At 33.3% G+C, this 24706-nt stretch overlaps 2 protein-coding genes across 3 annotated transcripts in view; one reads left to right on the top strand and one right to left on the bottom strand.

The window, feature by feature from the left end:
* Positions 1 to 4715: 4715 nt before the first annotated feature.
* On the bottom strand, positions 4716 to 11680 carry LOC139491229 (xaa-Arg dipeptidase-like). Its single transcript, XM_071278718.1, has 6 exons — positions 11208 to 11680; positions 9087 to 9235; positions 8632 to 8774; positions 7049 to 7203; positions 5857 to 6091; positions 4716 to 4950 (listed from the first exon to the last, which is right to left on the bottom strand). Exons 1-6 carry the CDS (start codon positions 11571 to 11573, stop codon positions 4808 to 4810), a joined length of 1191 nt encoding a protein of 396 aa, XP_071134819.1. The 5' UTR covers positions 11574 to 11680; the 3' UTR covers positions 4716 to 4807.
* A 3858-nt stretch (positions 11681 to 15538) lies between these two features.
* LOC139491228 (fibroblast growth factor receptor substrate 2-like) overlaps positions 15539 to 24706 on the top strand; it is a 28011-nt gene continuing 18843 nt past the window's right edge. Inside the window, exon 1 of one of the 2 annotated variants that reach the window (XM_071278715.1) lies at positions 15539 to 15665. The gene's annotated coding sequence lies outside the window, so the exon portion shown is untranslated. Of the gene's footprint in view, positions 15874 to 24706 lie in introns of both variants that reach the window. The other variant, XM_071278717.1, reaches the window with a different exon arrangement.

Here is a 24706-nt window from a genome sequence, read left to right as displayed (position 1 = left end):
TCGGTAATTTGTACATTTTTCGTTTGATATGTCACTCTGATAATGTCAGTATCAGTGGACTGACCGTGATATAAAAAATGGATAAATACGCAAAGGACGTACAACTAACATATCGTCCATGCTGTTCCAATCTGAGTTTTTATTCGTACAATACCAATACCAGTGGCGGATCCAGGAGGAGGGTTCAGGGGGGTTTGAACCCCCCTTTTTTGGCCGATCAATGCATTTGAATGGGGACATATGGTTGGAACCCCCCAGCCTTTTATCCTCGGTTGGAACCCCACCCTTTTATTATGGGTTTGGATCCCCCTTTTTAAATGGCTTGATCCACCCCTTGAATACATAGCTAGGTGCTGTTCCAAGTATAGTTTCTTTTTCTGTTTCTTGAGAAGTATTTGTTTTAACCTGTTCAGTCACTAGTGTTACAATTCATATTTAGACGCAACACATAAACAGTGACCAAAAATGTACCGCTATTGCACGAGAGAAGCTAGAAATAACAATGAAATGTACGCATTTTTGACATGTCATTTTTGTGGGATCATCATATAGTTTTAAAAGATGTGGTTTCATTGTCAATAATTTAATTTAGATGTAACATGTCTTCTGATTGGCTGGCGTTATTTTGTTATCAGCCCATAGACATAATTTAGTCATGTGACCGTGACGTCATCAACGTTTTTACATGGCTTTGTACGGTTTAAAATGGAATTTAGAATTAAATTATAAGAAATGTCTATTCGAAATAACATTAAAAAATGTGGTGCACACTGTTGAATAACCCGCTACGCGCGTTATTCAGTGTGCACCAAATTTTTTTATGTTATTTCTTCATAGACAGAAAAAATATTACAGTCATTCCTTAAATATAAAATTAAAGGCATATATTCATAGAACAAAGAACATAAAAGAGAACATATTCCAATGCAGATCTTGGATAAAATTTTAAAAGGGGGTGTGACCGAGGGCACCAAACAAGACAACGTTTAGTGTGGAACATACATGAGGCCCCGCCTGAGGCTCCTTCCCCTAAATTCGCTTCTGAATTTAAAGCGTTTCATATTTCTGGTCCGTGATATTTTTCGGGCTCACCTGATATTTTACTATGATAAAGTCAGTATCAAAAACAAAAAGTCCTTTATTCTATATGTACCTTCATTAAATTTTGAACAAAACGTTTTGATTGATAGCGTTGAAGCGCTTAATGTTAAAAAATAATCTGACTCTGACAAAAACCATACCCCCTTTTTATGCTAAATGGTCGCTCCCTTATGGTCCATATTGCTTCTGCTGAAAAGGAATTTATTGGTGATTTATATAAATGACAATGCTTTAATACATTCATTATCTTATGCTACTTTCATATTTATTTTTCTTTCTTTGCATATTTTACAAAATTTAAATAATAAGAGATTTGTTTATTTTCAAAACTATGAATTCTGTTATACAATCCTTAACTTCATTAAATAATTTTTTTTGTTGATCTTCATGAAAAGGTGGAGGATTTGGAATATCTTTTTCATCAATATATTTAAAAGTTGTAGCTGTTTTTGTTATTTGTATTGCTTTCTAAATTAGCTGGATGTAACTTTTTTTGTTCACATTTTATTCCCAGCATCTCATATATATTTGATCAGCAAGAGGATCATTCTGATTGTTAAAAGAAATAGTGAGCCTGTTTAGATTATTGTTTTGAGCATGTATTTCATTTTCATTTAAACCTAGGGAACCATACATAAGATTGTTCAGTTGATAATCTGAAGATTTTGCTATTTTCTAGGCGCTTTTTTTTAATTTTCTTTTTGGAGGTAAATTCTGTTTTTCTTCGCAAAAAAATGACCATTTTTACATTGATTATTTCTCAATATACTATACTACTATAAAAAAAAAAAAAAAAAAAAAAAAAACAAAGAACGGTCAAATTGACTGATCAAATAATTCTAATAAATCCCTTTGACATGAAATATAGTTAGCTACTGGCATCCACTTTGGTTGATAGTTCTCTCATTGACAATTAAACCATATCTCTTTATTTTTATATACATAGGTTTAAGTAAATAAAGTTTTTTTTTGGTTTTTTTTTGTGTTAATATTTCTTTTTTTTTCAACTTCAGATACTTTATTTCACTATAATAGTTGTTAACAAATCCCCTTAATGTTACACCAATGGCACTAAGGTTCTGCCCTGTATGGTTAATTACAAATGTGTTAATATTTCAATTACTTCACGTACGTGAATAGACTGGAAAACACGTGTTATGTTTCATTTGTTGTACATATATTGATTAACGAAAGTTACCGCCCATTAATATGTTCATTTGTTTTTTTCTTCAAATAGTTGAAAAATTAAACATTCTTACTTTATATAACTTAAAAATTCGACAGAGTGATAAAATATGTATATTTAAATGAAATTAACCTAGCAGCGATTCCCTTTCCAAAAGTTAAATTGCAAGAATCAGATATAAAACATACCGTAACTTGCATTTTTTTTTTATTTAGATAAAATTATTCATTTCAAGTTGTTGAATGCGCATTTACCTAATAAAGGTTACTGAAGGGAAATGCGCCAGCCTTTCCAAAATCCTGGTAGGCAGTGGTGTTCTCGCCAATGGACTGTCAAAATGTACAGCGCCGACGGTGGAGAACCTGTGACTGCTTTAACCGTGCACTTCGAAAAGGTGTATTTTCTTGTGGGTTTAAAAATAGCCCTGAAGAATTTATTTTGGAATGGATGTATACTTAACTTTCTACTTTAACATCCTTTTTCTTCAATATTCTTCCTTTCAATCTCTACCCTTTTCTCTCACTGTCTACATTTCACACTCTATCTTTTTTTCTCTGTATCTGCTACTGTCTTTCTCTCTTTTCTTCCTTCATTCTTTTGGGACGGTGAGTGAGAGCGTCAATCTGTGAGAAAGGGAGTGAGTGTAAAAGTAAGAAAGTAAGTGAAAGTGAAAGTAAGAAAGTATGTGAGAGAGAGAGAAAAAGTGACTGGTAGAGTGAGTATGAGGGAGCGAGTGTGAAAGTAGGAAAGTAAGTGAGAGAGAAAAAGTGACTGGTAGAGTGAGTATGAGGGAGCGAGTGTGAGAGAGTGAGTGCTAGAGTAAGAGTAAGAGTAAGAGAGAGTGCGAGGGGAGCGAAAGTGAGGGAGCGAGTGCGAGGGGAGAGAGTGCGTGGAGTGAGTGCTAGAGTAGGAGCGAGTGCAAGAGTATGAGTGCGTGTGAGAGTTAGTGCTAGAGTAGGAGCGAGTGCAAGAGTATGAGTGTGTGTGAGTGAGAGTAAGAGAGCAATGGTAAAAGAGTGAGCGAGCGGGAGTGAGAAAAAGAGAGAGTAAGAGTGTGTGGAGGGAGCGAGGGTTAGAGTGTAAGACTGCGGGAGTAAGAGTTTGAGAGAGCTAATGTGAGATTAACAGAGCGAGAGAGCCGAGAGAGAAAGATAATACTGGAAGGTGAGAGGAAATAGAGGTTGAAATTGAGTGAGGGTGAACGAGAGTGAGGAGTGTTAGAGAGAGTAAGTATGTCAAGAAGTAATAGGTGAATGAGAAAGATGAAGTGAGTGGTGACATTTTTTTTACTTTTATTGTTCAATCGGAAATATTTTGGAATCTTATAAAGAGACAAAATACAGAAAACAAATCAGGAGTGTTTCACAGTCATTCGGATATATTCATACTGTGGAATCGTTCTTAGAATTTGTATTTACTTTTTTAGCGTATTAATAAGTTTCATCAACTAAATATTCACAAACATCATATTAATGAAATGATCGTAATAGACACTATCTTATGACATCAATATTGGATCACAATATAATGAATATATCAATATAATTTCCAGAGGTAAACACAGTGCAACTCATTTTGTAATTAATTTTGAAAAAATAAAAAAAAAGTCAACCAAATTTTGCAATGTGTCTCTAGACTTCCTTCGAAAACAATGAACAAGTTGTCTCAGTTTATATGTATAATTATATCATTTTTTTTTTTTTTTGTGGCGTAAATCACTATATATAAAACTTACAAAAATACAACTGTTGGACATGAAAAACAATTATCAAAGATGAAAGTTTTCGATAATGTTAATGTGTGTTTTGTAAATAAAAGTATATCGTGTATTTGTTGGTATCATGGTAGATATTAACTGCCTCATCTTGTAAAATAAACACATGATAGTAATTTTGTACAACTCATAATAATTATATTTCAAGAGGCCCAATTTATAATGCGAAGTTGAAATAGTATTTAGGACTTAACATTCCGAAAGGTCCTGCCAATTACAGCTAAGGTGATCGAAATGTATCCACCTTAATTGAATCACAAGACGATAAAAATTCTTTTATAATAGTCATTTAACTCTGTCATATGTCCGTCATGACATAAACCTGTCGAAAGTTAGTGGTTGTCTGATGTCTTAGCTGAACGTTGTTTTTGTTTGGTTTTTTTTTTTTTTGCTTATTTTTGAATTTTGTGTTTTATAGCAGATCGGCAGATTTATGACTGTTTCTTTACATTACTACTTGTATAGACGTGACATTTGTATAGACACTTGTCCTTTGTGGAATACTAAATGTTTGAAAAGTTTAAGCGTTTCTGAAAAAGTTAAATATTCCACAAAGGCGAACTGGACAGGCAAAAACTTCAAAGATATATGTTCATTTTCAATTTCAAATTCACAAATAAATATGTTAGGCTAATTTCAATAAAGACAAGCATGAAAGTGATAAAAATATTTTAATACGGTTACAATTTTAGCAAATCTTAAACTGCATTATATATCCGTGAGTTTCCAATGCCTTTTCTTCATCGTTAATCTGATTGTGAATTTTTGCTAAATATTGCAAATTCCTCTTTAATATCTTTCAATAAATGTTTATCCGTAAAGATATCAAGGCAAGTCATTGCCATAGCTTTAGCTTGATTCAGAGTGTGCAGCTGAGCCTTTGGATCACCTGAAACAAATGAAGCATGTAATAATTCAATAAGTTTATAAATGTAAGTCTTCCACAAATTGACCTGCGATATATTATCAAAATATGCTGTTATGTTAAGGCTCGTTATGATCAAAATAGAAGTAATCTTTGTATTTGTTTTGTTTTCGTTCTTATATAATTCAGCTTTCGTATATGATAACGTGACAATAGCAATTGAAAATGTTTATAAGGTTCGAAACAGCATCTTATCAACTATTATGAAAACTATGAATATATGTTGTGCCATAATATAGTATGACAAAGATGGGAACATTACAGAACATTTACATCATTTTTTAATCAAAACTTAGTTTTTGTACAAAGCGACATAACCCAATAATTACTTTCAGAAATATCCCTTAGGCTGCTGACAAAAAAATAATTGCAAGACACAAAAGTGATGAATTCTGTTTCTGGTATATAGTAATTATCTCAAGAACCAATATTTCATTACTGTTAAAGTATATAAGATCAAACATTTCAATGATGAAGAAAGATTTTACGTTTTAACTCTCATGAAACTAACACCGTTCTTCTGCTTCGGACGTAAAATGTTATGATGTTTATTCAAGAACAATATTGTATGATCATGTATTATTAGTCTATTTCAAATGAATCTAGAATATATCAAATGTTCTTTCTATATACTGAATTGAAAGGGAATGTCAAGTTCATATCCATTGTCATTGATAGAACATGAATACTAAAACCGTGAAGTATCATTAAAGGAAATATTTTAATCATATCTAAACAAATTTAATAATATTAGCGCAGCAGTACTCTATTCATATAACAGTTGATGCTGTATTCTTTTATGGAACATGATGCAATATTTAGTGTACTCCTTGTAACGTTTTCACTGATTTACAAACACTAATATCATACCCGCCGCAATGGCAAAATCTTTTGTATGATTTCCATGTGTCGTTTCAATGCCATATATCGGATGAATGCTTGGAACAATTTGTGAAACATTCCCCATATCCGTAGAACCTGCTATTATATCCTCTTTAGCATCAAATTGTACACCAATAGATATTGCATTATTATAAAAGACGTCCGCCATTCGGTTGTTTGTTACAAGATTCAAGTAAGGCTTGCTAGAAAATGTGTAGGACACCTGTAATCAAATAAAATGTATACTTGACTTCAACAAGAGTGTGCATTAGTATTGTCATAACTGATTTTACCTAGATATAGCATAACGATTTGAAACAAATACTACAGACTACTTTTAGCTTGCATTTGAAACTAAAATACAGAGTACATTGTAAGAGACCTGGAGTCGATTTCACACAAAAAACATACGACTAAGATTGATGGTAAGTAAACTGAATTGTTCATGACTTACGATCAATCTTAGTCGTAAGTTTTTTTTGTGAAATCGACTCCTGGTAGTGTCTGTGAACTTAATTCTGTCGATTAATCGTGTTGTGAGCTATGTTTTCGTGTAGTCAGAATCGATGAAAATTGATTATCATTTACAAAGTGTCCGAAATAACAACGATGTTAGGTTGATCTTAACAAATAATTTTTATGCAAGGTATGGCTTAAAGGGGCACTAGCTACGAGATACTTGAAAAATTAAATCATGATTTACAAGTGTATAATTCGACCTCATTGAGTCCGCATTCATGTGAACGCCTCCGGGTGCGAGAATTTCTCGTTGCATTGAAGACCTGTTGGTGACCTTCTGCTGTTGTCTGCTCTATGGTCGGGTTGTTGTTTCTTTGGCACATTCCCCATTTCCATTCTCAATTTTATTCAATCTAACCCCTTAGATAGAGATGGAATATGCATGATTGGTGCATGTTAGCCTATTAACAGAAAAGAATTTCAACATTGAATGTGAAACAAAGCTAAATTATTTGATTGACTGATTCGATCCACAAAAAAATCTTTCTTATACAGGTAAGATCGAAAATTAACTTACTTTTTAAATCCTAGAATAAAAATGAAACAGACCTAGAAAAACTCATTTGCACGAGGTCAATAAATCTATTTATATTCATGTTTATGTTTATGATATGTGTTCATGCATTCAGATTTTTTTTCTAAAAACGACAGTGTACTTAACCTGACATCCAGTGGCTGTTGCTGCTGAATCAAAACAGGATTTTATTTTGTTTCTCAGATCATCTAATTCTTTTTTGTTTGGCGCTCTGAAGTAGTACTCTAGTTCAGTAAATTCTGGTATTATATTTGGCTTGATACCTCCTTTGTTTATTATCCCTAAAATAATATATATTTATTCACTTATCAGATGACACCATGTATAATATTATTTTTTATCTTGAATATTCAAATAAAAATAAAATTAATACAATATACACGTTTGTCGAGAAATTACCCTTAGAATCATATTTATATTACCTTCATTTGAATGAAACTCGGTGAATTATCTCTTACAAACATATAGCTTAAGTTAATTCAGAACAGACAGTATAAGTATAGTACGTGTTTTGTAATATATAGATACGTAAAAAATGACATAATATATAACTAATATTAATGCCTAACGTGTGATTTCCTGCATAGAAATTGCAAATTTTCCATTACCATTACTATGGTTTTCCTTTATACATTAACTAAGAAACGCTGCTGCTTTGTTTGTACGTTTTTCTCTCATTTATTTAATTTATAATATCAAGAGTCAAAACTAGTAAGAAGGGTGTGTCTTCAATCACTGGTAAACTAAATGGTCGTTCCGATCTGAATATCTAGTTTAGTAAATTTTCAGACTGATCCACTGCGGTAAATTCAGATCTGTTTAGACAATTCGCTTGCAGTCGTTCAAGATCTGTTCAGTCTAAATTCATATTTGTAAAGTAGTGACCTGAACATTTGAACATCATACTTAATAAAATTGTCTAAAAGATACTGAACAGTACTGACTTGAATGTAAGTGAAATATCTTATCAGTACTGAATTGACTACAAATGAATTATCTGAACAATCCTGAATTTATTGCAATGGATAAGTCTGAAAATTGACCGAAAGATTGAACATGACGCAGTTATTTATTGTTCAGACTTACCAGACAATGTTCAGATTAAAATGACAGCTTAAGGTGTAAAACCACAAAATCATAGTACGTCACATCCGGAAAAAAATATTCCACAGTTTTGAATTTGACAGTTGTGGGTAATCAATCCTATATTTCATTGCAGTCAAACATTTCTGGGTCATAAACATATATCTTGGGTATTTCAAAGCACCATTATTTTTTTTTTCATTTAGGGTTTCTATAAAATATTTTGGAAACTTGAAGTGACATGGTTACTAAAGATTGTACACGGGTTAAATAAAGGGGAAATTTTGATTGATTAACTTCCAGTAATTGTTTTTTGAGTATATGCAATAAAATGTTATGTGAATTTATTTTTCTTAATAGTACTGGACATGATTAAACTTTTCTCATGCCAAGTAATTCTTTTTTTTGAAACAAAGATAAATTCTGCACAAATTTTGGAAAAGTGCAATTTTAACAAAGACTAATATGGGAAAATCAATGGTGGTAATGTAATTACTAGTGAAGCTCTCAAATAGAATACATGTTCGTATTCATTTTTTTAAATTGATCATAACAATAAAAAATCATGTTTTTCAAATTTTATCTAAAACATGTGAAGTAAATACATTTTCCAAATGTTATTATACCATGAGCTCTCCATGTAGGTTTCATCTGTTGCCTTAAGCAAGACACGTTCTGGTAACATATTACTGCCGCATCAAGGGCATTAACTCCTTCCCATGGATAGGCTGCAGCGTGTGCTGCTTTACCTGTGTATTTGACAGTAACCCTGCAATAAAAATAAGGAAACATATTTCAAAATGTAACCAGAACATTAGAAAAAAACATTAAAAAAGATGGCTTACGTCAATTGATTGGGATTTACCAATAATCAAATAATGAAATTGTGGGCCTTAGAAGACCACAATGATATTTTTGTAACTGTCTAATGGGTACTTAAAACTCTTGTTTCAGATTGCTATAAAAAAAATGTTCCGCGGTAATTAAGTGTTTTCAGTGGTTTTTCATTAATTTATTTGAAATATTTTTCAACAAAATTATAATATATATATATCAATGCTGATACAAATAAAACACTTACATATCAACAGCTGCAAATGAACCATGGGATACAGTTTTTGGACATGGATGAACCATCATGGCGACATCAATATCATCAAAGACACCAGCTTTGATCATGTCAATTTTACCTCCTCCTCCCTCCTCAGCAGGAGTTCCTAAAACAGTTATCTGAAAAAGAATATGATTGGCCACAAACCTAGCATACAAAGTCATTTTATCAATGTGTTGACCAGTGGTAGAATGGAACAGTCCTACATTCATGACAAATATATGGTTGTCCCCACAGACAAACCCATTTACAACGTCAATTTTGAGTATAAATTACATTATAAAAACTGCTTGATATATGAATTAGGTACTAGTATTTACCATTCACTTGAAAACTCAGCATATACTCTGACGACACTTACCAAGGAGGGAATCATGAAAAACCATATGTCTGATCTATGTTTCTTTGGAATATCGATCAAAGATGCAGATGACTATGTTGGACGCATCTATCCCATCGAACTTGAAAAAAGGATACAACAGATACAGTTACGTATGATTCATGTGTTGACTTACGTCTAGAAATTGATAGAGAGTGTCGGTTGAGATCTAACCTTTACGACAGAGATTATTTCAGCTTCCCAATTGTAAACTTTCTATTTCTATGTTGCAACATTCCAGCAGCACATTGATTTGGAGTATATATCTTCAAATTGATACGATATCCCAGGGCTTGTGTTTCCTATTATGATTTCCTTGATAGGTGGTTGCTGCTTACAAGAAATCTGTTGAACCAAAAGTTTCTAGCTTGAAGTTGAAATCATTCCTTCGAAAATATTACGGACTTCATCATGATTTTGTTGACCGTTTTATATATATATATATAACTCGTCTAAACATCAACCCAACAATGATAGATCTGTAAATTTGCTGTCACCAATTTTTTTTTCTTCCCTCGTCGGGATTCGAACCCATGCTACTGAGATATCGTGACACCGAATCGCTTGCACTGTAGCCGTCCCGCTAGACCACACAACCACTTGGGTTTCATAAAAATGAAGCTTTCGGTGGCCGGGTGTTACCTTTCCACGTCAGTTTTAATCTAGCGTCGTACTACAGTACATGATATATAAGGCATGGATAAAAAGAAAAAGTTAAGTAAAGTCCGTATGCTGGTAACATATAAGAAATTTTTTAAAAGATAATAACGGTTTCAATTCATCACTTTTACTAGTACATTACCTGAAGATTTGTGAAAGCAGTGAAAGTACTAGTAAAAGTGATGAATTGAAACCGTTATTATCTTTTAAAATTTTTCTTATATATATATATGTATAAAGTGCCTAGAAAATCAACCTAACGATGCTAGAGTAGATTTGATTGTAACAATATATAATTATATATAGAGGAAGATGTGGTATGATTGCCAATGAGACAACTATCCACAAGAGAACAAATGACACAGAAAGAAACAACTAAAGGTCACCGTACGGCATGTCTGATTCATAGAGTACGACGGCTATATTCTAATCGAGGTAACCACAATCGCGTCCTCCTTTTCTCCGAATGAGGCATACAGAATTCAGTAGACTGATCATCGAGTTTGTACTTAAATGAGCAACACGACAACATGTGGATCAACCTCTGTTTATCCACCTGTGGCACCTAAGATAAACCCGGGTATTGGTTGGATTTGTGTGCGCAGTCTTTGGTTTTCTACATTGTGTTTTGTAACTGTTTCTTGTCTTTTTGATCTTTTTCGAGGTTTTGGGAGGGATTTATTTGGGGGCGGGGGTGTATGGCGTTGCCAGTTAGCATTCAGCTTTGAGTTTGAATGACCCTTTGGTATATTTCGCCTCTACTTTCAAGATTCTGTAAGCTTTGTCGTTGACTGAATGATAATAAGAAACAATAAATGAAGTTGCCAAGGTACTGTCTAAAACTGATAATTCAAATGTTTTCAGAAACATGCATATGTCGAATTAATTCTAACGTAATTTCGAAGTATTACCAATGGATTGATGTTGCTGATGGTGAGATGCAAGCTCTCTAAAAGACTTTCGTTTAAGCGAACTTAGGCTAAGGTTTACAGTCTCCTTGTGTCTTGTAACTCCTTTGTATTAGTTAATCACAAGATAAAATGTTTACCTACCTTGCCAAATGGTTTTTCTGCTTTCCTCAATGCTGCTTTTATTCCAAGACCAGCGGCAACACCAGCTTCAGCAATCAAGTTATGCCCACATGCATGTCCGATCTCTGGTAACGCATCATATTCACAAATCACGGCAATGTTAGGTCCATTTTCTGTGGATCCTAGTTCAGCTTTAAATCCAGTCTCCATCGCAAATTTTTGTTGAACATTAAAACCTTTACATTCAAGAAAATTGGTTAGTATTTCGTGCGCATGATGTTCCTCAAAGTTCAGTTCTGGATTTCGCCATATATCAATGCTCAGTTTTTCCAATTCTTCTGACGCCTCATCAATTGCTTGAAATATTGACTGTTTCAACAAATCCATTTTATCAATACAGCGAGAGAACACCAACACAAATGCAGAGTATCATATATATTTTACTTTTGATAGAATTGAAGTTGAAAAATATTTATATGACCCACTTATATTTTAGGACATGTATAAATTTATCTGAAGTCAATGATATAACACGTACGATTTATGATAAAGCCTTGAAATTTACCTCACCGAGCCATTTCATTGTAGTTGAGAACAAGATTTCGTCTGTAGATTTTATCCGAATTTATATTGATGTCCATTACTTTTTTCAAACGTCATTTTACCAGAAGTGATATATTTTGATACAATATACATCTTCAGTCCGATTTTTGGAAACAATAATGTACTATTGTGCTCCCTAGTTACATCAAGGCTGAACTGTGACAATTTCCATTGGTGTACGGTACTAGCACAAACATTATCAGTAAGTTACAGTGGGTCCAAAACACAGCAGCATGTTTAAATACACGAAAAAATAAATTTGACTCAATTACGCCTGTTCTTATATCTTTACACTGGCTATTCATACATTACCGTTGCCAATATAAACTTCTTTTATATTGTAAAAAGCGCAGCATGGCAATGCTCCTAGTTACCTTCAAGATTTAATTACGACATACAAACCCAGTAATCCCTCAGGTCGGAAAATATAAAATAGACGTCCGAACGAAAAGCTACGATGAGAGGCGTTTTGACAAGGCTGCACCTACACTATGGAACAATTTTTCATTGTCCTTGTGGAGTGTACATTCTTTAGATGTTTTTAAAAAGTAACTCAAGACTCACTTATTTCGAACTGCTTTTAAGGTTTTATTGTAGAATTTATATAATTAGTTTTAGACTGTTTTGTATATTTTAAGGTATGTATATGTTGTGTACAAGTTGTAATGTTGTACAAATTATAATTTGTACAAAATTTTTGTACAAGTTATCAGAGTTTCATGAACCGCTTTACACAAATGGATGATGCAAGCACACAGTCTTTTGTTTCGCATATGTCTGTCATATTTCCACAACTACATTTTTATTCCTTTTATTTTTTTTTAGTGTCTTTTTTAAATGCTTGTTTGATTCTTTTAAGTCAGTGCTTTGTAATTTATGTTTTATGTATTTTTGTATTTTATTTATTTTCAAATGTGAAGCGCTTAGAGTAATTGTTGTTACTATATAATGCGCTCTATAAATGTTGTATTTATTATTGATATACTAACATAAAAAAAACATATATATACCTGGAATTGTGATTTTAAAAAGAATGGTGAAAACAGTATTCTATCGAATATTAAAAGACATTAAACTTCAAAAGAATAACATTTTACATAGAAGCAGCAGAAGCATTATTTTTGGTTATTTTAAATAATTCAAAAGAATGTAAAGTGTTTTTTCTCAATTGCAAGGTTATGTTGTAATGTCAATATGGTATCGAAATGTTAAACATAAGTTCGGATTCTCAAAAACAGATGTTTAGTGTCTATTCGTCTTGCATATTTCTTTTCGCACGTTTATTTTCCCCGTTCAATTATGAGAAATATACTTGATATTGTCGACAACCGACAATCTGGTTAACAGAAAAAGCAAAATGACCCATTCTTTCATATTTTTTAAATGGTGGTATTAATTTTGGACGGGCAAGGTCGGATCCTTCGGGACTCCGGGATCGAGTGTTTTTAAGGGCACACGATTCAGTTTTGATCCCATATCTAAATTTTGCTGACAATTTGCATATAGGCTATTTTTGGCCTGATTAAATCAATTAATATGTAATAAAAAATATATGTGCGCGATACCAAATCAGATATCTCGCAATTTCTACATATTTTAGCACACTGGTACATTTTTGTACTTTCAATCGAGTTTCATTGGAATGTGCAATAAGAAATAGGGGTTACCAAATTTTTTCTTTTGATTTTAAGAAGAAAACGTCAATTTTGGCGACAAATTTACTTATTTATATATGCTAGTTTTAGTCTTTCTCCGTATATAATAACATATAAAAATTTCCAATTGATGGCTATGTTATTTTATACGGAGAAAGACTAAAACTAGCATAAAATCCAGGATTGTATACTGAATCCATGAATGTATGGAAAAACATATGTCGACATCCTTGTTTTTTACGGTAAACAAATATGTTTAGAATTTGACAGAAAAAGTGCGACGTTTTTGAATAACGTTACTTTAATGCCTCGATCACACGTACATTTAATTAGAATTAGCTAATTCGCATTATCCAATTCGCATTAGAAATATGTTCACTAATACGAATCAGTAAACTTGCATTAAACAGTGGTATAGACACCCAGTCTAAATTGTAATTCGAATTAAATTATTTATTAATTATGGACTTTTGACAATACGTTATATATGATATTCCAATATGACGTGCTTCTTTCGCTTTATGAATAAACCCATGCTCTAAAATCCAATAGTCTTTTTTTGCACATGCGTTTATTGACTACTGCAGAATAATGAATTTTATCAAAATGGCATGCATTTGATATATTTCATTAACTTAAAACACTTCCAAACTCTTGAATGAAGCATATCATTGTTGTTACTAATTCATTTATTATGACTGTAATTGTGTTGCATTCCGAAATTGACATATTTGACCTATGCTGTTCATACTGGCCGTTCATACTGGCTGTTCAAAAACTCCTCCCTCTGAAAAACCACAGTGCCAGCTGTTTGCTTCTTTACAAACAAAAAAGGGAGATTCACGGAAGAGCCTACACAATCACTTTACCCTTATACACATCGGCCATAGAAATTACCTGAATTGTCCTAATCATGTAGTCCGAATCGAAATAATTGATGCAAGCTATACTATATTGTAGTTTTAACATGGGTAGGCATTATATCCGTGTTATTTTAGCCCTCACTATCGCTCGGGCAAAAATAATCAAGAATATAATGCCTACCCATGTTAAAACTACAATAAAGTATAGCTTGCATCAATTATTTCTTAAATATTGACCGAGGACGAGGACGAAGCTTATAACATACAAAATTTCTGAATACAGCTAAGTCCTCGGTTAAAATGATCAGATATAAGCACACATAAGCATCAGAGTAACTAAAGATGTGTCAGAAGCATGTTTAAACTGTCACCGTCAGAGATTTGTCACGAATGATTGATGGATTAGTCTGTGATACGTGATTTTTTTCTCAGTGGGTTTGAAATCATTTTCTAATAAGCAAGGAGCCAATTCCTGATTTTTTTCAATGTTCTCGATAATTTGTTCCCCACAAAAATGACTAGTAAGTTTACAGTAACTAAAATTTGACATAACAAAGAATATAAAAAAACGATTGGTTTTCAAAGAAGGTTCACTGATGTTTTCCATTCCGCAACAGTAGTATATCCATCAGTGGCGGATCCAGAAATTTACATAAGTGGGGGCCCACTGACTGACCTGAAGAGGGGGCCCGCTCCAGTCACACTTCAATGATTCCCTATATAAGCAACCAAATTTTTTCCCAAAAAGGGGGGGCGAGCCCCCTGCGCCCCCCCCCCTAAATCCGCCTCTGTCCATTTCATAAATGTGTTTAATATGCATTTTATATTTTAGTTTGAAGTTAATGGTGACAACTAACAACCACACTTCATCACCCCATGTAATATACCATTAAAATTACCGGAACACATTTTTTGTCATGAAACAATTGAAATAGCCTGTATATTCTCATAAAATAATTAATTTATTGATAAGTCTACTTGCAAAGAAGAAATTATGTATTTAAGGACTTTTTAATTAGAATGATCTAAATTGACCAAAGCACCATTATTTTTTAAAATCACCTCATCAAAATTTACATTTAAATTTGACGATATTGCCTGAATCCTTCTTAATTCTTATAAAAAAATGCGTGTAATGCTTCTTCAACTTCCACTTATAGACAATAGTACTCGTAGTGCTTTGATTGTAAGGGGTTTTGTAAAATTTAACACGGATTCAAATCGGATTGATGAAAGGTCAAGGTTAATTTAATCAAACGGAAGTTATTGACATTCTGATTTAAATGGGCATGTGTTATAAGATTTGAACCGCTCACCTGCATTATAATTAAGTGAAAATGATATAGTTTTAATTGCAGGTAAGCTCCCATTAACATATTTTAAAAATAGAGATACGTCACAGTGTGTGACAAACCAGGGAATCTTAAAAATGAAGTCTACCAAATGCAACAGCTGATCATGACAGTGGTAGTGCTCAGCACTATAATTTCGCAAGCCCGTATAACATATAGCATTTCGTTGTCAGTAGATGAATGAAGATTTTTCCCTCGTTGAAGCTTAGAATATGTGAGTAGTAGAAATATTCAGCTTGGCAACTGCTTCCGTTATTTTGTAAATTAATGTTTTAACCAGGAAAGATGATCATGAGGGTATGGCCTATGAAACTATGTCATGCTACATGTACATGTATGTGTTGTAGACCTGGAGATCAGGGCCGTAACTAGGGTTCTAATTCAGGGGAGGCAGGAATTTGGGGCCGCTGACTGAGTGAGGCCCCCAAGAGAGGGGGTGGGGGGTGGTAAAATGGCTAAAAATGACCAGTTTTCCTTCGATTTCCTTACTCTAAGAGACATCAGTATTGCTTGAAGTTAGAAACCATTTTAAAGCAAAGACAAGCTGAGATTGTTGTTTGGGGTGAGCCAAGGCTCCTTCTTAAATGCTGTTATTTGGCCTATAATTATTTACTTTAAATACATTGTAACCATGGATTTTTTTCTCAATATGGCTATAAATGACCCGTTTTTCTTCGATTTCCTTACTTTAAGAAATATCAGTAATGCTGGATCCTGGAAGCAATTTTTATGCAAACAATTATTACCTGTATTTAAAGATATTTTTATTAGAAATCGAACTGGTAAGTTAAAAAAAAACATATAAAGCAACTAAGATCATGGAACGCAAGATAATTTTTTTATCGAGGACCTTGAATTTCAATATTGTTGAAAGCTGAACAGACATGTATATAACTAAAAACAGGGACTTTAAATACAGTCAAGTATATACTTAGTATAGAAAGTCCCTGTTACAACGAATGGGGGTGAACTACATTTACTAAGGCATTAACCATAATGTTCTCGTATGATCGGGAGAAGCGGTTAAAACAGCTGATTCAGCCGGTAATTTGGTGTAGAAAATTCAAGGAGGCAGTTGCCTCCCCTGCCTCATAGGTAGTTACGGCCCTGGAGATATAAAGGTAGTCGTGTACGTCTAACTAGTTGATTTAGGGAAGATCTTCTTTGTCTCAATTGGTTAGAGTGCTGCCTTTAGATCCCTTGATTGAGGGTTTGAATCCTGCTGGTACCATCCATGGATTTTTCATGGCAATGGTGCTACGAGCATCTGCTAATGATATAAACCATGTATATAGAATATTGCCTGGCAGATCGATGTTAGATATGGTCATGAAGTTTGACCAGGTCATAGAATGACAGTTACAGGTGTAGGGTGACATGCAGAGAACTGGCCAGAGGGTTTCCGAGGAGAAGTCCCAGGGTTGTACAGTAGTTGCTCAGATGTGGATGGTAAGCAGCTCAATTCCTTAAAATAAATACCATACCCGTAATTTTTTCACAAAAATATTTTTTTTTATTTACCATAAAATTCACAAAATCATATATTTGATCATAAGTAGAAAAAAAACAATACTTGCAATATGGTGACCTATAGTTGTTAATTTCTGTGTCATTTGGCCTTTTGCAGAGAGTTGTCTCATTGGCAATCAGACCTTATGATGGCTTATCTTCTTCTTTTTATTGATTGCATTTGAATACACTTTTTTTAACTTAAAAAAAAACCCAAACAGAATACAAATCCAATGAGTGTACAGGCCTATCAGATGGTGCCTCATGATTAGAGTCTGATGAGACTAGCATTGATGGAAACTAGAACCTAATTCCTGTGATATGACTAGTTTAGCAGTTGTACTTGACTCATATTTTTGAAAAGTATTTAAAAAAAAATACATCAAATTCCGTTATATTGTTTAAATTCGTTTTGCTCCTTTAATCAACTAAACATGTAAAAAGGTTATTTTTAATAGAAATTTTTGGACAAGTAACGATTTCATTCGGACAAGTAAATTTTGGTATGTACTTGTCCTACAGGACAAGTTGAAAAAAAGTTATTGTAGAGGCCTGCATAATGGAAATACAGTTTTATAGATCTTTATACAGTAAAACCTGTATAAACCGGCCGGCTACGGGACTATGAAAAAGGGCCGGTTTGGACGGTGAGCCGGTTTATTCAGGTTTCCGTTTTGACCGGAAGTTACTGACTTGTGACGTCCGATATTTTGCATGTAAAAGTTCTCTCTGATTGTAAATTATATCTCATAAATTAAAATACTTCACTTCGTTTTTCATTGTTTTCATTTGCATCATAATGCTCGCTTTTTTTTGGATTGTCAGACAAGAGTTTCCATTTACTTCCATGATCATTAATTTAAAATGTTGGAATGGCCGATTAAAAAGCCAGAATATCATCAAACGTAATATTCATCACTATCGAAACGTTGTCGTACAGCGTACAATACCCATTGATTGTTGTCATCCGGGTGTTTTTCATTATCAAGGTCATTTGTTTAGGGGTTCATAACAGGGAATCCGGGACTTCGAAATTTCTTACTCCTCGATTTAAATTTGTTTATCCAAGTTACAACGTAATTTCACTCCGAGATATATTCGTTGTGTCTTCTTTTCGTTTAATTGATCATTTATAATGTTTTAATAAATAATACAGCTCACTACTGTACGATTGTAAGTTCACAGTTTAACACCTGACTAATTGATTACTTGAAAAGCCATATTGTATAAACAAATATGTTTTGATTGTATATCGATCATTGAAATTAATTAGACAAACCGGTTTTGACAGGTAATAATTAATGTTATTAACAGTATTGGAACTTCATAATTAGTCCGGAATTCGGAATACACAGGGTCCGGTTTACAAAGGGTATTTTAACAAAGACTTTAAAGGAGAAAAATTGGGACTTTCATTTTCGGCCGGAATGGACAGGAAACCGGTTTATTCAGGGTCCGGTTTAGTCAGGTTTGACTGTATATATAAAGGTAAAGTAGATGTTGCCATGGATAGAAAATAAGTGCAGTCCTCGACAATAACGCTTGTCCGATTGTCCGGTACCAGAGGTAAAAAAGGTCGGACAAGTAAAAGCTATACCAAGCTTTTCCGATGGGACAAGTAGAATCATTCTGCAGAAAATAAATTTTAATCCAACTTTGATGAACAAAGTATAATTATTAACAAAAAAACAAGAAAAGAAGATTTGTTTGACATCTTTCCTTTTTAAACTTAAACTAATTATACCCCCGCTTTATTATACCCTCGCTTTAAAAAAGGGGGGGTATACTGTTTTACCTCTGTCTGTCCATCCGTTTGTCAGTCAGTCTGTCCCATGAAACTTTCGTCACATTTTTCTCAGGAACTACACATCCACCCTTTCTGTAATTTGGTATCAACATTTATATATGTCAGCCATACCGTGTGATGCGTTTTCAGATTCATTACTTGACAACTTCCTGTTAACCGAACACTTGTCTGATTTTACACATGATAGCCAAGTTGAAAATTTTCGTCACATTTTTCTCAGGAACTACAATACAAGGATTTCTGAAATTTGGTTTCAGGATTTATATAAGTCAGCTATACCGTGTGATGCGTTTTCAGATTCATCACTTGGCAACTTCCTGTTTACCGAACACTTGTATGATTTTACACATGATAGCCAAGTTGAAAATTTTCGTCACATTTTTCTCAGGAACTACAATACAAGGATTTCTGAAATTTGGTTTCAGGATTTTTATAAGTCAGCTATACCGTGTGATGCGTTTTCAGATTCCTCACTCGACAACTTCCTGTTTACCGAACACTTCCATATTTTTACACTATTAATATCATTAGTGAGCAGTAGCTCGCAGTTTCACTTGTTGAAACTTTTTATTTCTCAGTCGAATAATAAAATTAGACCCCCTCAGACTTGCAATCGATAATTTAAACTGGTTCTTTGTCAAGTACTTTTAACAGGTAAAAAGCACACTTTTCTCGGAAACCATTCTTACCAATCCAATTCAACCATGGGCATTTTAGATAAGGTAACTTTGAAAGACAGTTCGTCACCAACTCGGAAATGATTCGGCTCCAAGTTTAATAGACAGTTGGGCACTGTAGGAGACATATTTCATAAACATGATTAATAGACAGTTTGGCAAGGCAGTAGACATTTCTGGACCAAGACAAATCAGAACTTCTTTTCCTACCTTATTTTTTTGCTCTATAATAATTAATACCGATGTCCATAACATATTTTTTAAATAAGAATGAGGAAATTATTTACCATAAAAATCATCAAATCATGTTTGATCTTTATGTAGAAAAAACAATACCAATGCAATGCAGTGACCTATAAGTGTTAATTTCTGTGTCATTTGGTCTTTTGTCTAATTGACAATCATGCCTCATATTCTTTTTATGCCCCACCTACGATAGTAGAGGGGCATTATGTTTTCTGGTCTGTGCCTCCGTTCATTCGTCCGTCCGTCTGTGCGTCCATTCGCTTCAGGTTAAAGTTTTTGGTCAAGGTAGTTTTTGAAGAAGTTGAAGTCCAATCAACTTGAAACTTAATACACATGTTCCCCATGATATGATCTTTCTAATTTTAATGCCAAATTATAGTTTTGACCCCAATTCCATGGTCCACTGAACATAGAAAATGATAGTGCAAAGTTCAGGTTAAAGTTTTTGGTCAAGGTAGTTTTTGATAAAGTTAAAGTTACATCAACTTGAAACTTAGTACACATGTTCCCTATGAATTATAATTCCAAATAATAAGTTTGACCCCAATTTCACGGTCCACTGAACATAGAAAATGATAGTGCGAGTGGGGCATTCCTGTACTATGGACACATTCTTGTTATTGATTGCATTTGAATAAACTTTTTTCAACTTTTAAAAAAATAGGATAAAAATCCAATGAGTGTACATTTAGAGGCCAATCAGATGGTGCCTCATTTGCAAAGTATGATGAGACTTTAGCATTGATAAAACCTAGAACCTAAGTCCTGTGACACAACTCAATTCAGTTGTTCATGGCTCATATCTTTTAAAAGTATTTCAAAGGATGTAAATCAAATTCTGTTCAATTTTTTTTAATTCATTTTGTTCCTTGAATCAACTTGAAATGCAAAAAAGGTTAATATTAAGATTTGTTTTGGACAAGCAGTCTGCACCGTTAGCCACTAGTCCGATGCCCCAGACTAGTAAAATTTCATTCAGACTAATTAGTTTTTGCAAAACTTTGTTTGGCCCAATAAGAAAAATGTCAGAATATTGGTCTTCAGACTAGTAGTTGAAAAAGTTTTTGGTGCAGACTGGACAAGTTACAATTTCATTCGGAAAAGTAAGTTTTGGTATGTACTTGTCCTACTGGACAAGTTGAAAAAAAAGTTATTGTAGAGGCCTGAAGTGTCTGTGAGCTGGGCCCAAGATTTTTAGATACTTGACATACAGCAGTTGCTTGTTTCTGTCTGTCTGAAAAAAATAAAAGTGTGTTGTCCCCAAGCCAATATGATACTGCCATGTGAAATTCTTTTTGCAACCACTGCATTTAAATTGCCTGCCTTGACTTGTGAGATTATCCCTTAATGTGTTTATTTTCCCTTTTAACTATGATATATACATGTATATACAACATTGTTGATATTTTTGTCAAGTTGAAGATTTCATAGTCCCTTCATACATGTGTGTACCTCTGGGAAGTTGATCCAAACATTTATTTGTAATTTCTGAGTAACTTGAGTCAGCATCAGTCTGTCATTTATAATTACACCAACCATTTCAGAACTTGTATTTTGGTAGACTTATATTTACATGGATTATGATAAATCTTTTTTGTGGATATCCTTTTTGATATTACCCATATTTCAGGGTTAATGAAACTTCGGAAAAGATTGAAAAATTTATACAAGTCCAATGTATTTACATTTTAGTACAAATGTGGTTTACTTTAAATGAAATGATAAATTTCCTCAAAATCTATTTTTTTTTTTTCACAAGTAATTACTAATTACGATGAAATTTAAATGAAAGTCAATGTCCGCCAAAAATGTAAGGGAAACTCAAATTAGAGATAAATGTGAAGCAACACAGGGTCAGAATGAGAATTTCTTTTGCAAGCAAAATTTGGTCTGGACTGTCATCTGACACTGTTATCATGGTTATCATGAAGAATGATCACATTCCCGTTTCAGATTAAATTTTTTGGTAAAAAATTGTCATTCCATACTTTTATTCAGTCTTCTAACTTTTTTTTGTTAATATAAATGTACATGTATTAGAACTTTTTAGAGAAGACAGCTATGTTCATATGTTTGAACAGGGAAACACCCAACGAACAGCCTGTTATCGTGGTTATAATGTAGAGGAACAAGATGTTCTCAGCATGTTAAAGGTGGCAACTAACCTAATAAAAAAGGTAGAAAAGGAGGTGAATCATTTTTGTCTAGTGGGTCTCATTGGGGTCTATAAGTATGACGCAGGATTGCCAATTTTTTGTAAGGGTGACAAGTGAAAGTCAAATTATTGTACCCTGAAAACGGGAAATGATGTCCTGCGGGATTAAAACAAAATTTTAAAATTGCTTACGCACACAGTGTAAGCCTGATACAGGAATCTGGCAAAACAGTAAGCAGGATCTGGGATTAGAACCCCCCCCCCCCCCCAAACCCCCCAACCCCCCAATGAGACCCACTGTCTTGATTTGGTTTCCAAATGACCATTATACCAATTATAAAGATACGCTGAGGGGAACTATTAATTTTCAGTTTAAAGTTTTTGATTGGGGTTATTTGAGTAAAAGTTGCTTCCTTTTGCAACCCTAGCCTTCTACATGTACTTCATCTGAATGGTTAAGCTGCAGTCGAAATTTCCACTTATGGAATGGAGGTTAACTGCAGGAATTGAAATTCCTTCACACATCAATTAAATTTGACTTGTAATACTGACTGGTAGACTTTTTAAAAGTTATTTTCTGAACAATTTTTATTTGTTTTACTTTTTCATTGAATACTTAATACCTATATAGATGTATGGTCAAGTGACATGAGTTAAGGATCATTAGTCAATTGTGCTCAATAACATTTTTGAGCCACATTTTTTGTAAATCTTTATTCCAAAATGTTGTTGACCATAAAATACAGTTTGAATTTTAGGTGGATTTGAAATTACTTTTTAAAAGTTGAGCGCCTCAAGCTTGCTCTTTCTATAATACTTGTTTTTTGTCAACATATACCTTGTATTACTCGATTTATTTCACTTGACTGGGCGGAGTTTAACCGATTTGCTCACAATAAACCAGTCCATCTATAGATAGGTGAGGGGGGATAGGATCTTTATCGGGACTCAGGGATCGGGTGTTTTTAAGCTCGGGATTTCGTGATTTACCTTTATTTAAATTCGGGACCTCGGGATTTCGTGTTTTTAAGCCCGGGATTTCGGGATCAGGACCCCTCCTACCCCCCTCATAGGTGTTTTAGGATAAACTCATCAATGAAGTGTCCAGTCATTGTTTTGTAAATTCCTTTGATGACACTGATAGTTGATTAGAAATTAGTAATAATTATAACGGCAATCATCTTTATCACACACATCTTCAAATAGACTGTCCTTATGCAAATTAAAACGTAAGCTCCGCCCGATCAGTTGAAATAACATTGGTAATACCTGTGGCACTAACCACATTATATACTCTTTTTGTTGTGTAATTTCAGTATACATTTTGTTGAACATGTATGCCAAAACATGTGTATTAAATAAGCAATAAAAAGTTGTCAATAAATGCATTGCAGATGGATTTAGCAGTTGTTGAAGGGACATCTCTCTTTTGCTTTAATAACACTACATAGGTTGATTTATTCACTTGTCCATCTGAAATACTTATAAATAGAAGGCCTTAGGAATGTTATAAAAACAATTCTAAAGGTAAGAAAAAAGACTACGTCTACATTCTTTTTAAATTACCCTGACCTTACAAAAAACATGCATTCCTGTTAACAATATAATTAAGTAAGTTGAGGAAATAGATGATCTAACACATGGTTGTATTAATCAAGTATAATGATAGTCCAGCTTCTGTAAGGGATATGTACATGATGTAGAAGTTATATTCTTGATGTGGTTACTGTTAATTCTAAAATTTTGCAATGTTTTGATTATTGCGAAAAAAGGCAAGCTCAAGTTATAATTGCAATAATTTAAACTCACATTTTGAATTTTTTTATATGAATTATACAAGATTTTCCTCAATACTGCAAAAATTAAAATTGTTTTACTCCAAAATGACAAAATCGCAAGAATTTCTGAATTTACAATACTCTGGATTTGCTAAAAATTATGATACAGAAAGTTTTTTCATATATATAAACTCGGGCCAAACCAAAAGATGATGATAATTATTTACAGCATTGAACTTGCTGAAAAAATATGGTAGGGAGCAAGTTGAAATGATTGAATTTTTAAAAATCTTTTACATTAACTATAGAGAAATGTTCTAGACTTGTTTTAGAGTCGCCATAAAATGTTTACTGATTTTTTAACTTTTGAACAGCGGTATAGTTCATACTGTTGCCTTTATTAAGGAAAAGACATGAAATTTAGGGACTGTCAAGAAGTAGGAAAAACAACTTTTTTATGCCCACTCTGTAGCCCAGAGAGCATTAAGTTTTACACATGTCCTTTCATAGGTCTGTACGTCACAAAGTTGGTTCCTGTTCTCTAACTTTAATTTGCCTCAAACCAAATGTTATGAAACTTATATTCAATGCTAATATATATTACCACAAAATATAGATTCTAGTTAATACAGATAACTGTTCTAGAGTTATGTCCTTTCACACATGTAAAAATTGGTGTACTTATGTATATATTTACACAATACTTAGGTTCTTATTACATTTGTACCACAATTTGATCTCAGATCAAATACAAATTTGGGTGGATCAACTTTTACTGTTCTTTAGTTATGTCCCTTTATAACTTTGTAAGATATGCAAGTTGGGGCATCATCTGTGTCCCATGGACACATTCCCAATTTATTTATTATGTTGTT

This window comes from Mytilus edulis, chromosome 10 (assembly GCF_963676685.1).
Source record: "Mytilus edulis chromosome 10, xbMytEdul2.2, whole genome shotgun sequence".
NCBI classification, from domain to species: domain Eukaryota; kingdom Metazoa; phylum Mollusca; class Bivalvia; order Mytilida; family Mytilidae; genus Mytilus; species Mytilus edulis.
Note: the sequence above shows the minus strand (reverse complement) of the source record. Positions and strands in the feature narration are given on the sequence as shown.